The sequence below is a fragment of the Meriones unguiculatus genome, chromosome 3 (genome assembly GCF_030254825.1).
Source record: "Meriones unguiculatus strain TT.TT164.6M chromosome 3, Bangor_MerUng_6.1, whole genome shotgun sequence".
In the NCBI taxonomy this organism is placed as follows: Eukaryota; Metazoa; Chordata; class Mammalia; order Rodentia; family Muridae; genus Meriones; species Meriones unguiculatus.
This window is the reverse complement of record NC_083351.1, coordinates 37,385,190-37,398,677: the sequence shown is the minus strand read 5'-3', so window position 1 is coordinate 37,398,677 and position 13,488 is coordinate 37,385,190. Positions and strand designations below refer to the sequence as shown.

General features: G+C 52.2%; 1 protein-coding gene across 5 annotated transcripts in view; it reads left to right on the top strand.

Annotated features, from left to right (window-relative positions):
* Positions 1-3,769: 3,769 nt before the first annotated feature.
* Positions 3,770-13,488, top strand: part of Anks6 (ankyrin repeat and sterile alpha motif domain containing 6) — a 41,488-nt gene continuing 31,769 nt past the window's right edge. For all 5 annotated transcript variants that reach the window (XR_009590693.1, XM_021641502.2, XM_021641503.2 and 2 more), the window contains exons 1-2: positions 3,770-4,149; positions 11,084-11,586. Coding sequence is in view for 4 of the 5 variants with exons in the window: in XM_021641502.2 (XP_021497177.1) it covers positions 3,818-4,149; positions 11,084-11,586 (835 nt within the window). In the remaining variant the exon portion in view is untranslated. The remainder of the gene's footprint in view (positions 4,150-11,083; positions 11,587-13,488) is intronic.

The window sequence follows — 13,488 nt, the reverse complement described above, 5'->3', positions numbered from 1 at the left end:
CTTTGAACTCCTGATCCTTCTTGTCACTCCAGAGCTGGGATTATAGGCATGCACCACCACATCCAGCTACAGGCTGGCACTGTTTTTCTTTTGCTCATTTTGTGTGTGTGTGTGTGTGTGTGTGTGTATGATGTATGTACCATGTGTTGGGATTATAGGCATGTACTATGTGTGGGTGTGTGACAGCCAGAGGTCAATGTTGAATGTCTTCTTACGTGGCTCTCCACTGTATATTATTATTATTATTATTATTATTATTATTATTATTATCTTGTTGATGATGTTTTTGAGACAGGGTCTCACTATATAGCCTTGGCTGTCCTGGAGCTCTCTAGGTAGACCGGGCTGGCCTCAAACTTACAGAGATCTGTCTGCCTCTGCCTCCTTCTCAGTGCTCAGAGTACAGGCGTGCACCATCATACCTGACATATTCATTTATTGTGTGTGTTTGTGTGTGCATGTAGAGGCCAGAGGACACTTTTTGTCGTTGGTTCTCTCCTTTCTTTATACGTGTCACCGGGGACTGAACTCAGGTCAGGCTTGGCGGCAGGTATACTTAGTTACTGAGCCATCTCAGCAGCCACTCCAGCTGCTGTTTCTGAGACAGGGTCTCTCACTGAAGCAGGAACTCACCAGTTGACTGGACTGGCTAGCCAGCAAGCCTCCGGGCTCAGGTCTCCACTGTCGAGCGCCGGGATTATAATTATGCACTGCCACACCCAGCTTTTTCTGCGGGGGCTGGGAGTCTAAATTCAGTTCCCATGTTTGCACAGCAAACACTGTACCCGCTGAGCCATCTCCCCGTCCCCCAGGGGCAAGCTTTTGAAGGTGACCATCTAGCCTCTGAATCTGCTGACTGTAAAATAATAGAAAAGTTTTTTTCTGCTATCCATTCTAGCTCCCAGATAATGACACAAAGACCCACTAAATTTGTTAATAAGCTTTAAAGCACTAAATCTGGGAGATATTCACTTATCTAACCTGTCGTTTCTAGCCTGGCTACTTCCCAGACATGTGTGCATGCTACTTGCCATCTTAGTCTCTACCTGGCTGCTTCTGCTTCACCTTTGTCCTCCTGTGACCTCCTTCTGGCAACTTTCTCCTTAACCTTCTTCTCCTCCCCTCTGGTCTCTACCTGAGACTCCCATCACTGGGAACAAAAGTCCTACTTCCTCTCCTCTCATCACCTTCTTTGTTAACCATCAGAGATGATGGAGAACAATTTTTACACAACATTGAGACAGGAGATGTCGTCATAGAAGTGACAATGCCCATGTCCAGACTGCAGCCAGATCTCAGCACACAGAAATCAGCATCTGAATCCACGGTGCGCAAAGCTGACTCTATCTCTTGGCCCACCACGATGTGGACAGCCAGCACCACACACTCCTGCTGTGACAGAAGGAGCCACTCCACCATGCCTTCCACGCTGTGAGGGACTGTGCAACTTCCGAAGTCATGGTCCCACACACCCTTTCCTTCGTAAGTCACCTCGCTTACATGTTTCAATCACAGTAACATAAAACAGTACAGCATAAAATATTTTTGGAATGATAAAATAAATGTGTATACTGGCGACTTGTGGTGAATAGCCCTGGAAAATCCAGAGAAATGGCAATTTCCTTTTCACCTTTCACTTTTAGGAACTGTTGGAGTTGACTATCATCTACTTATAACTATTACTCATTTATTCTAGAAATCCTGGGTTTGTGAGGCACATGTACTCACTTGTGTCTGTACACATGCCTGTGGAGACCAGAGGTCAACTTCAGCTGCCTTTCTTGATCTTTTTCCATCTTATTTATTGAGACACCATCTCTCGATAAACCTGGAACTTGCTGGTTAGACTAATGGCTGATGGGCTTCATGTCCTCCCTGTCTCTCCGTCTCTGTTTCCAGGTGCTGTGGTTATACACACGTGCCCCCACCCCCAGCTTTAACATTTGTGCTGGGGATCTGAACTCAGGACCTCACGCTTATGATACAGGCACTTTGCCGACTGAGTGGTTTCCCAGCCCTATATGCTCGATTTTGGAGACAAGATCTCAATAAGTAACTCAGGCTGGCCTTGAACATGTGATCTTCCGTCCTCTGTCACCCAAGTTCTGGGATTATAGGAATGTACCGCTGAGCTTAGTCTTATCTTTTACTTTATGTTGCTTTCATAATGAAACAATGGTGGAAATATAAGAAAGGCAAGAAAGAAGATAAGACAGGGGTCCTATTATTCAGATCTTCAGGGAAATAAATGACCTCCTTACAAAGTTCGTGGTGCTTGTCTCCCACTGTCAGCCTACTGTGGTTAACTGGGTTTGACTGCGGAAGTCAGTCAGGATGCTCATATCTGCACGTGAGAGTCAGCCCTTGAGTCACTCGAAAAAACATTTCTCCAGGCTCCCCACTCACAGAGTATACCCCACAGTCCGAAGCAGGCCATTGGAGCCTTTTGTAACCCGAGCCCTGAACATCTTCAAGATATCTTCTCATCTTCATATATCAAGTTTTTTCATCTTCCAGTCCTGATTCCTCGCCCCCTTCCTCTCTGACCTGCATCTTTAACTCATCCAGCCCTGATCTAATAGTTGTGCTCTTACCATGGTGGGACTTGGTGTGTGACAGTCACGCCTGGCTGTGTGTCTGACTTCTTGCTGGAGCCACTGGTAACCATCTATGGAAACTAGTTGTCCCTTCGGATAGAAGTGTCCGCGCTGTAAGGACAAGTACAGTGTGAACTGCTTACACCCAGGCCTGGTCCTTAGAACCTCCTGGTTCTCTCCTTGACTGGCTCTTTTTCCAAATGTCACCATGGCTTGCTTGCTTTCTTCAGGTTTTTGCAAATGTTACGTTTTCAGTGATTCCCTTGCTGGCTCAATTGTAAAGCGATACCCCCACCTTCTACCCCGGTTTGCTTGGATCCAGGCTCAGTTTACTGTGCCAACAGCACTCACTTCTATCCAAAACGCAAGTTATTTCCACATCATATCTTTACAGGCTGTATGGGCGGGTCAGTTCCTGGAAAGCAGAGATAGTATCTTGCCTCTCAAGTGTTCTCAGCCTGTGGAGCTGTGCCTGGCACTAGCCGGCATCCAAAAATACTTGTTGAGCATGGAAAAAGGTCTGAACTTGATGTCAGAAGGCCCGAGTCCTAGCCCCAGCAGCGTGCACAGATCTGTGAAGACTAGAGCAACAGACGGTCTTCCTGGGCCACTCTTCTATAGAGTGGAATAATCTGAGCCCCAGGGTGGCTGCCAGGATCGCCCTGCGGGCCAGTCAGTGGGTCCTACCTTTGGGGTACATCCCAGAGGGCTTGTTAAACAACACTCACTGGCCCCACACTGAGTTTCTGACTCAGTGGGTCTGGGGTGTGGCTAGAAAAATCTCCATCTGTAATAGGTTACTGCTGCGATGGAAGCCACGCGTCAAAGACAAGAGACTGAGGGCTGGTAGCCCTCAGATGAAGACTTGCAGGACCGCGGGACAAACGACGGAGCTGACCCACTCGTCCCGACGTAGTCAGTGACTTTAGGAAGGGCTAGTGGAGTGCCGGGCGATCTGGGATAGGTGGAGACGCTGCTGGCGTTCCAGGGCGGCGGCGACTCCGAGGCCTGGGATTGGCACCCGGCAGGAAGGCTGAGGAGTGACCGCGCAGTCACTGGCCCACCCTCCAAGGCCGGAGGCGGGCCCTGAGCGCGCGTACCCGGCAGGCGCGGCCCCGGCGGAGCGCGCGCACGCACCCAGGGGGCGGGGCTGCGGACGGCGGCGGGCGCGCGCGGACGCGGGGTGGGCGCGGGCCGCGGCGCGGAGCGGGCGGCCGGCGATGGGCGAGGGCGCGCTGGCCCCGGGCCTGCAGCTGCTGCTCCGCGCCTGCGAGCAGGGAGACACCGACACCGCGCGGCGCCTGCTGGAGCCTGGCGCCGAGCCCGCCGCCGGGCCCGAGGCCGGAACGGAGCCGGCAGGGCCCGAGGCGGCCCGGGCAGCGGAGGCCGGGGCGCCGGTGCCGGTGGACTGCTCGGATGAGGCGGGCAACTCAGCGCTGCAGCTGGCGGCGGCCGGTGGCCACGAGCCACTCGTGCGGTTCCTGCTGCGCCGCGGAGCCTCGGTCAACAGTCGCAACCACTACGGCTGGAGCGCGCTCATGCAGGCGGCCAGGTGAGCGGGGACCGGGAGGGAGAGAGTCCGGCACGGGTGAGTGCAAATGGCAGACTTGGAGCCTTGCTTTTTGGTCATCTGTATGCTGGAAATGGAAGGGCGGTTTCAGAGACACCAGGTTAGGATGTTAGAAACTTTGCCTTTTGAACAGTGTGGAGGCTGCGGAGTGAGTCTTCCAGGCGTTCATTCATTCCGTTTTGCATCCAGGGTCTCCTACGAACATGTCACTCATCCTGGCTTTGGGGATATAGTCAACCGGGATCCAGTTAAGCCCCCACCTGGGGATGGGAGTAGGATGGGTAGATAAAACAGCAATCTTGATCTGGAAGGTCTGACTGTAATAGCTGACCCAGTTGGGCGAATGGGGCCAATTTTTAGTAGAAATGAGGTGTAAAGACCCGCGGAGGTGAAAGTACTAGCCACGACGGGAAAACGTGGGGGGGGGGGGCGGGCGCAGTGCAATCACATAGTCACAACTGTGAGACACCTGGGAGGATGCTAGGACCCGGAAGGGGGCTGAAAATAACAGGAGAGGAGCTCGCCCTCGGAGGGAAGAAATCGGGTTGAGAAGTCCACAGTCTAAGGATGGTCGGAGCGTGGAAGGCAGAGGGCAGAGTGACTGGATCAGACTTCGTTCTGGATAAGTTACAGTCACCGCTTGGGAGAACGGATGGGGAGAGAGGCTAGAGTCAGGAAGGCTGGTTAGGAAGGATAGTGGCCTGGATCAGACCAAACCAAGTTATTCCTGGTGACTGCCGGACCCTGTGAAGGGGTTGGGAGGGAGGGAGAAGGCAAAATCTATCTCTACGTTGCTGCCTGGGGGTTACAAATGTACCAAATTGGAGAATACAAGAAAAGAGAAAAATCTTTTTTTTTAAAGGTTTGTTTTTTTAATTTTATTTTGTGTATGAGTGTGTGTGTGTGTGTGTGCCTATATGTATGCGCACCACATGGTGCCTGAGGGAAGCCAGAAGAGGGTGGTGGATTTCTGAAGGTACAGGCATCAGCCAGAAGAGGGTGATGGATATCTGGAGGTACAGACAGTTACGATCTGGCACACAGGTGCTGGGAACCAAACCTGGGGTCTGAGAGCAGCAGGTACTCCTAACTGCTGAGCCGTCTCTCGAACCCCAGAGAGATGGTCCTGAGAGTGAGCTTGGCTTTCAGGTGGCACCTGGGGAGAATTCCAGGGCAGCAACTGTGACCTCAAAATCTTTCTTCTAGGTCCCTTCCTAGTGCCCATTCTTCCTTCAGGTGATCCTTCCTTCCTGTCTGGTACCCACCCATCCCCAGTTGGCCTGTGATGTCCCTGGACTCACACCCTTCTCCCCATCCTCTCACACGTGTCCACGGACATCTCTGTAGAAGCCTCCCGCCATACTCCTTTGCTCTGTGTATGTGCTTGCTTGTGCCTCCCGGAAGAGCTTCCACATCTTTCCAGAGTGAGTGCCTAGTTGTGCCTGTCTGCAGCAGCTGCCCTCGCCTCAGGATGACACTCCTGCTCAGACTCTTCAGTACCTTCATCCTGGTCTCTCAAGCTCAGGCCGAGATCTCATCTAGCCCTTCTCTGCATCGCACTGTCATTAAAAAGCTAACTCTGAGCATTCACTCTGTGCCAAGAATATCTTCTCCACCTTACAGGGGAAAACTTGAGATTGCATGCTGGAGGCATGTGCCTCCATCACTCAGTCAGTGAGAATGTGTGTGGCCAGGGAGTCCTTCTTCGGAACCCTTAACGTAAGTTTTCTTCTTCTGCCCTCAGCAAAGTCCCTCCATTTCCCAGCTTAGCTTCTTCCAGGAAGCCTTCCATGCTTGGCCATATCCTCTGGCCTCACCACACCAGAAAAGCCCGATCCACTTGCAGCAGGCTGCCTCCCTGTGTGTCCCCAATCCTGGCTACACCTGAGACTCACTGAGATGTCTTCTCAGATGGGGATCCTGGATTTACCTTTCTGAAGGTTGTGACTGGGAGGAGGGGGGTGGAGGGCGGGAAGGGACATGAGAAAGACTCTCAGAGTGACTTCCTGCCTTTGAAAGGTATACACCTCAGCTCCACCCACCGTAGAGGCCTTGCAAGTCTCGGGGAACTTGCTGAAGCTTGGCTTGCAGTGGACTGCAGCGCTGGTTCGCCCACTGCCACCAACAGCAGGTCCCCTGTTTTCACTGTTAACTGAGTTCTGCAGGGTGGTCCACATCATCTGATTAATTTCATTTCCGTAACTCGGGCCACATTGGCCCTGAACTCCAGTGCCTTCGGTCTCTGCTTCCCCAGTGCTGGGATTTGCGTGTGCCATCATACCCGTCGACTCCTGCCTGTCTTGATGGGCAGGAGACTTAACCTAGTCATAATGGTTAATTAACAATTTAACAGATTTAGTAGACTTTACTGTATAAAAGTTAGTGAAGGGCCCGGGAGTCAGCCCCGAACACACCCACAGGGGGATTCCAGCAAAGACAGCAGCAGGTGTCTCTACAGGAGTAGTTTCTAGGGAGAAAAGAGTAGGTCTGTGCTAGGGTAAGTTGGTGAGTCCTGATTGGACAGGCTAGCCAGTATAGCCAAATAATGAATTTTGATTGCTGGACCTTGTGTTTTAATAGTTGGACCTTGGTGTTTTGGTCAGGCATAAGGAAGTGGCCAAATAAGGTAGTAGACCTTGGTGGCTAGCTTTGGGAATGTACTCTATCCATTTAGCAAGGGAGAGGGAAGGAAGGAGGGTGGGACCTGCTGGCACCATGTTTGCCATGCCCCGGTCTGTTAGACTTTCAGGCAGAAAAGAACTGGGATTTGTGGTCCAAGCACTCCAACTTTGACACTTGGTAATTGAGAGGCCTTGGGTTGTCTTTTCCTGTCTCAGTGTGCCACAGGCGCTGTTTTTTAATTACTATTTTATGTGTGTAGGTGTTTTCCCTGCACCAATGTCTGTGTGCTGTGTGCATGCGTGGTGCCCTCAGAAGCCAGAGGAGGGCCTCGGAGCCCTTGGAAGTGGAGTTACAGGCCGTTGTCAGCAGCCAGGTGGGTGCTGGGAATTGAACCTGGGTGTTCTGGAGGAGCAGCCAGTGCTCTTAGCCACTGAGCCATCTCTCCGGCCCTGAAAGGTGCCGTTTTGAGAGCTTAGTGTGATATGCTCCTTACTGTTCTATAAAACCAAGGTGTCTCTGTGAGGAGAGGATTAGAATTCACACTTGGTTGTTCACTAGGGTCTGGACACTTTTTAAGTGCCGCCCTCACAGCCGACTCCACTGCACTGGATCAGATACACCGAGCTCTCTGCTGCCTGGCCATGTGGAGGCTCAGGGTCAGGGTCAGGGACTGATGTAGGGACACTTCCTGGAGGGTCTGCTGGTCCCTTAGGTCAGGGTGACCTGTGCATGGACATGCTCCATTCTCGTGCTCCTCTCACAATCCTCAGACACCGCTACAGACAGTCACTGTGTCCGCCTAAGTGGGCTTGTGTTTATCACCTTGTGTCTTCCAACAGTCAGTGGGGCAAGCCATAGAGGCCTTGCACCTGGACTTGTACTAATGTTTTCTTACGGTTTCGGTAGCACTGGTTGCTGTTTGCAAAAGAATAGATCGTTCTTTTCTTCCCCCTCCGCAGTAGTGGGGCTTGAACCCAGGGCCTCCACCTGGCAGGCCAGCATGCTACCACCGACTTACAGCTTAGGCCCTCTTCTAAAACAACGTCTCCCTGAGTTGCCTAGGCTGTCCTAGAACTTACCTTGTAGTCCAGGTTTGATCACCCTGCATCAGCCTGGCCTGCATCATAGGTCCATTAACCTTTCTTGAGCACCTATTTTGTGCCCAGCACTGTGCTTGCTGCTTTAAATGGACTCACTCCTTCTGTCCATCTGAAACTTTAGGAAGTATGCGTACCGTTGTCCCCTTTAGTTAGGGAATTGAGCTACAGAGAAATGAAGTAACTTGCCTATGGCCAAATAACTGTTTGAATGACGGTAATATTCACTCTCAGACTGATAGCCCAAGAGCCACGAATCCAGCAAGTGACAACTCCCTTTGGGCGCTGGCAGTGATTCTGAGCAGGGGACAGCCTGGTGTGGCTTTCTAGCCGCTCCTTGGTCTGCTTACCTTCCAACCACTTCTGTCTTTAGCCCACTCATGTGGGTGGCTGCCAGGTGCTCTGAGTGGCAAGATCACGTGTTGGCTCTTAAAGCACAGGTGTTAATTGCTGAAATTAATTGGCAGTTTCAGCACCTGCTCAGAAGCCCCCAGCAGCCCCATTTTCAGTAATTACCTATTAGAAATTGAACATCCGAGAAATTATCTCTGGCTCTGTTGCATCATTTCATATTTTCGGCTTAATTGAATGCTCTCTAGGGCCACCTGAGAGTTCAGAAAACATTCCAAGATTCAGAATTTCTGCTCGAATTCAGCCCTTTGCTTCCTGTGTAGGAACTGGGCAGGCTGGAGGAGCTGCGATTTGAAATTCTTGGGGCTGTTTTGGGTCTTGTCACTTCCAAATTGAGATTAATTGCTCTCTGCTACTCTCTTCAGCCTCCTTATCCGTGAAGTGAGAGGCCCTGTGTTCATCTCCGGGATTTCAAATGAGATAAGAATCTGAAAGCACCTTGTAATCTGCAGTGAGAGATTACACTGGAGTTTACTCTGTGTTCCCAAAGCCAGTGGGGGCTTTCAGCTCTGCTGCCGTGGTTGCTTTCTCTCTCCCAGACCATCCCTCCCTTGTCGCCTTTGCAATGCATTCATTTATTTATTCACTGGACAGAATATATTGAACTCTAACACAGGCCATCTCCTGTGTTAGGGGACAGGGCAGTCACCTGGCCCTGTCCTTAGCCACAGTCAAGTAGGGGAGACACGGTTTTTGAAGGAGGCGTAGACAGAGGGGAGCAGCAGACTTGGGGTGTCTTGGGAGGGAGCTCCAGAACCTGTCAGAGTTGGTGAGATGAGAGTGAGGGCCTGAGAAGGGCAGAGGCTCAGCACTTTGCTTGGCAGGACCAAATGGCAGGGGGTGTGAGTCAGATCCATAATGGAAGGGCATGGACGGGAGGGGGGAGGGTGCGGCAAGGCCTGGGAAATATTAGCAGTGTGGGCAGCCCTCCTGACTCTGGCAGTCGGGATGGACCCTGAGGTTTAGGTGTGTGGGCTGCTTGGAGGATGGGCAGGAGCAAACAGGAAGGGGGGGGCTTGAGTTTGCAGAGTTTGCAGTTTGTGTATGTTAGTGTGTCTCCCCAGACTCGCCTCTCTGCTCTGAAGAACTCCCAACCTGCCCCAGGCTGGAGGCCCCGGCTACCAGGTTCTCATTCGCATGCCGAAGGAGGCAGCCTGGTGTGTCAAGGTTCACAGCCCAGAAGGTATTTTATATTCAGCTGGAGCCTCAGACCAGAGTTCGCCTTGACCAAGCCTCCCCCTAGATGTAGCTGAAGCACAAGATCGGCTTCCAGAAAGGAGGGCTGAGCAAGAACTCAGCCTGGCGCCTGAGCCTGACACCCCATCCGCGGTTTGTCATTCTCTCCTGTTAGTCAGGACCCTTCTCTAGCTGACTTTCTCCACTTGCTCACGACCCCTAAGTCTGTCCACTGAGAAGCAGCAGCTGTCCTCCCGGAGTCAAGAAATTGTCGGGAGCCCGTCTTCTCCGGGCCCTGAATGGAGCCACACAGCTGGCCTAAGCCAGGTTCATAGTCACCTGCAGTGAACATTCTTGCCAGCAGGTGGCAGTAGGCCCCCACAGAGGTGCCAGGGTCCCTTTGCCCAGCCCAGCTGCCACATCTGGCACGTGCTGGGATGGTGCGGGCTGAGGAGACACAAAGGACTCGAAACAAGGGCCTTGCCCATGAGGGAATCAGAGCCCTGGCAGAGACAGCTTAGCAGGCCATGATTCGGAAAACTCGGCGGGGGGGGGGGGGGGGGGCAGGCGCGCGTGTGTGTGTGTGTGTGTGTGTGTGTGTGTGTGTGTGTGTGTGTAGGTCATTCGTCTACCGCAGGTGTATTTCCTCAGATAAAGTCCACCTTGTTTTTCAATTTTAGATTTTTTTTTCTTTATGTGTATGATGGTTTGCCTGCATGTCTATGCACATTTGTGCCTGGTACCCCTGAGTTCAGAAGACAGTATCAGGCTGGTATGAAGTGCCGTGTAGGTACTGGGAGTCAAACCTGCGTCCTCTGAAGAGCAACCAGGGCTCTTAACTGCTGAGCCGGCTCTCCAGACCCCACCTTGTTGTTTTTTTTGACACAGTCTCTCATTGACCTCCATGGAACATGGAAAGCAGGCTAGCAAGGCTGGCAGGCAAGTCACATAGATCCACTTGTTTTAACCCCTTCAGTACTGGGATTATAGGTGCGCACTACCATGTCCATTTATTTTTTATTTTTTTTTACTGTGTGCGCTCATACGAGTGTTTGCGTGTATATGGGTACATGTGTGAACATACCCGTGGTGGCCTGAGGCCCATGTCTGGAGTTTGCCTTGATTACTCTCCATAGTATTCACTGAGGCAGGGTCTTAGTTGAACCTAGAGCTTTATCCCAGAGTGACCCTTAGCCAGGCTGGTGACTGTAGCAGACTGCAGACTGGAAAAGGAATAGCAATTATAGCAAACACCGAGCGCCTGCTACCTCTGCCTTACACTCCTCCGGGAGCTTTGTATATTATATATGCTCAGTAAGCCTCAAGCAGCCCTTCATGGAGGTAAGCTATTAGTGCCAGGAAATGAAGGCACAAAGAAATACTCTTCCTCAGTGTCGATGGAGGAGAGACCTAGATGTCAGTCTAGCCATGGCTCCTGCCATCAGATGAGGATGGTTGCTCAGGGCCAGCCTGGTACCCAACACCAGTCGGAGGTCGTTCCTTCTGAGCAGCCCCTGTGCCTGCAGTAGTTGGCAGTGGTGAGGGTCACTGGAACTGTTCCCTTGTCGATGTTTTCTGTTTTGTGTCACTAATTCCCATCTTTCTGGCAGGTGTGGGCATGTGAGCGTGGCACACCTCCTTTTGGATCACGGGGCTGATGTCAACGCTCAGAATCGTCTGGGTGCCAGCGTGCTCACTGTGGCTTCTCGGGGCGGCCACCTGGGCGTGGTGAAGCTGCTGCTAGAGGCAGGTGCCATTGTGGACCATCACAACTCCTCTGGCGAGTCACCGGCAATGGGAGGCAGCAGGGACGAACTGCTGGGCATCACGGCCCTGATGGCTGCCGCTCAGCACGGGCATGAGGCCGTGGTCCGCCTGCTGATGGAGTGGGGTGCGAACCCCAACCGCACAGCCCGGACTGTGGGCTGGAGCCCCCTGATGCTGGCGGCCCTTCTTGGGAAGCTCAGTGTGGCACAGCAGCTGGTGGAGAAAGGAGCCAACCCCGACCACCTCAGTGTGCTGGAGAAGACAGCCTTCGAGGTTGCCCTTGAGCGCAAGCACAGGGAAGTGGCTGACTACCTGGACCCACTGACCACTGTCAGGCCGAAAACAGGTCAGGCCAACCCCCACCCCTGTTCCATTCCTGTTGTGGCCCCACAGACGAGGCACAGGCCAAGGTTGCCCAACCGAAAATGTGTGCGGAAGAAAAGTCTTAACATGCAGGCCGTGAGCCTTGAGCTATACGGTGCCGATGAATGCCCGTTACAAACAGGCCTTACACATTTCTCAGCATGAACGGCCTTTTCTCCCTAAGCACTGACTCTGCTGTAGGTGGTCCTAGAATCCTTCGAGACACAGGCCAGCAGTGTTTTCTCTGTAAAAGGCCAGGTAATGAATATTTAGGCTTCCTGGGATATGCAGGTGCAGACGCAAGGATTATTGGCCCTTTAGTTAGAGTGAAAGCAGCCGTAGTTAGGATGTAAATGAGTGGGTGTGGCCTTGTGCTAAATGCAGAGACAGACTTTGGACAGGTTGGTCCCAAACCTAGGTTTGCACCTCCTATTCTGGAATGGCATGGTAGCCTTCAATCCCTAAGGACCAGTTCGCTCAAAATTAGTACAGAGTAGCTCCCTTTTGGGCTTTCCTGGCATGTAGTTGCATTTCTTTGCGCTCTATTTTTTCCGTTGTTCCTAGTGGAACAGTTATGAACATGTTGCATTTTGGAACCTCTATCCAGCGGTGTCACACAGCCTGAGTGCCCAGCAGAGTGAGACAAATGCTGACTCTCCGTCAGACCCATCTTGAGCTTCGGTTTGCTTCAGCTCACCGAGACTGTGTGGCCTCTGGTGTGGCATCGCTTCCTGGGACTCCTAGTGCCCTGTGTTATGAAGCACAGATGCTCTTCTTCTGTCAGGCTTTGTGACAGTTGTACCTTGAAGTGCCCGGCCCAGCGCCAGGGGTGTAGCTCCCAACAGTGCAAGTTCATTTCCTTTCCTGGTGTTTGTGTGATGCTCGCTCTGTTCCAGGCACCTTCAAAGTGCCTGACAGCGGGGCAGGTGTGCTGGTGCACACCTATGATCCCACCACTCAGGGAGGCAGAGGCAGGCTGATCTCTGTGAGTTCGAGGCCAGCCTGGTCTACAAAGCTAGTCCAGGGCAGCCCGTGCTACACAGAGATACCCTGTCTCGAATAACCAAAACCAAACCAAGACAAAGCACCTGGCACATTACCAGTGAAGAGTTGATCTCCATCCTGGAGGACTATGGCCTTTGTATGGGAAGGCGGGTCATAAATAGGAAATAAATGACATAAGTGTCGTGAGTTAACACAGCAGGTAAGGACAAGATGAAGAGAGGCAGTGTGGAGTAGCAGGATGGTCTCCCAGGAAAGAGGACAGTGAGTGAACCCCAGGGGTCCAGCAGCTGCAGTAGCCGCAGAGAGGCCACCACAGAAGTCAAGGCTGCACAATCATTAAGTCATCAGCAGTAGCCACTCCGACCCCCAGTTCTTCCCTGGAAATGCTGAAATCCACTCCCACAGGACCTTGGAAGCCCTGCGCTCTTTTTCACCCAAACAAAGCTGCCCTGTCTCAGTGATACTCTTCTATCATCTTTCTGTGTGGAGGTTGGGACAAGTTTTCTGTCTTCGGACAGGGAGGGGTCTGTGGACAACACCATTAAAGCACAGAGTGAGGAAAGGCCTAGCCCAGCAGCATGGGCCATCAGGGCACAACGGCTGCCCCCGCCTCAGAAGCCAGGCTGGACTGTGGTGACCCGGTGGACCAGGTGGCTGCTTATTGCAGCCAGCAATAACATTGGTGATATTCCTGTGTCTTAAAAGCCCTGCTCTGGGAAAGCCCTGGGCCCCAGCCAGTTTGGCTTGTAAGCAATTAAAGGCAGTCACATTTTTACAGATGTTATTTTATGTATATGAGTGTTACCAACATTATGCCTGTATACTGCCAGAAGAGGGCACTAGATCCTTGGCTATTGGAGTTACAGATGCTGTGAGCCAC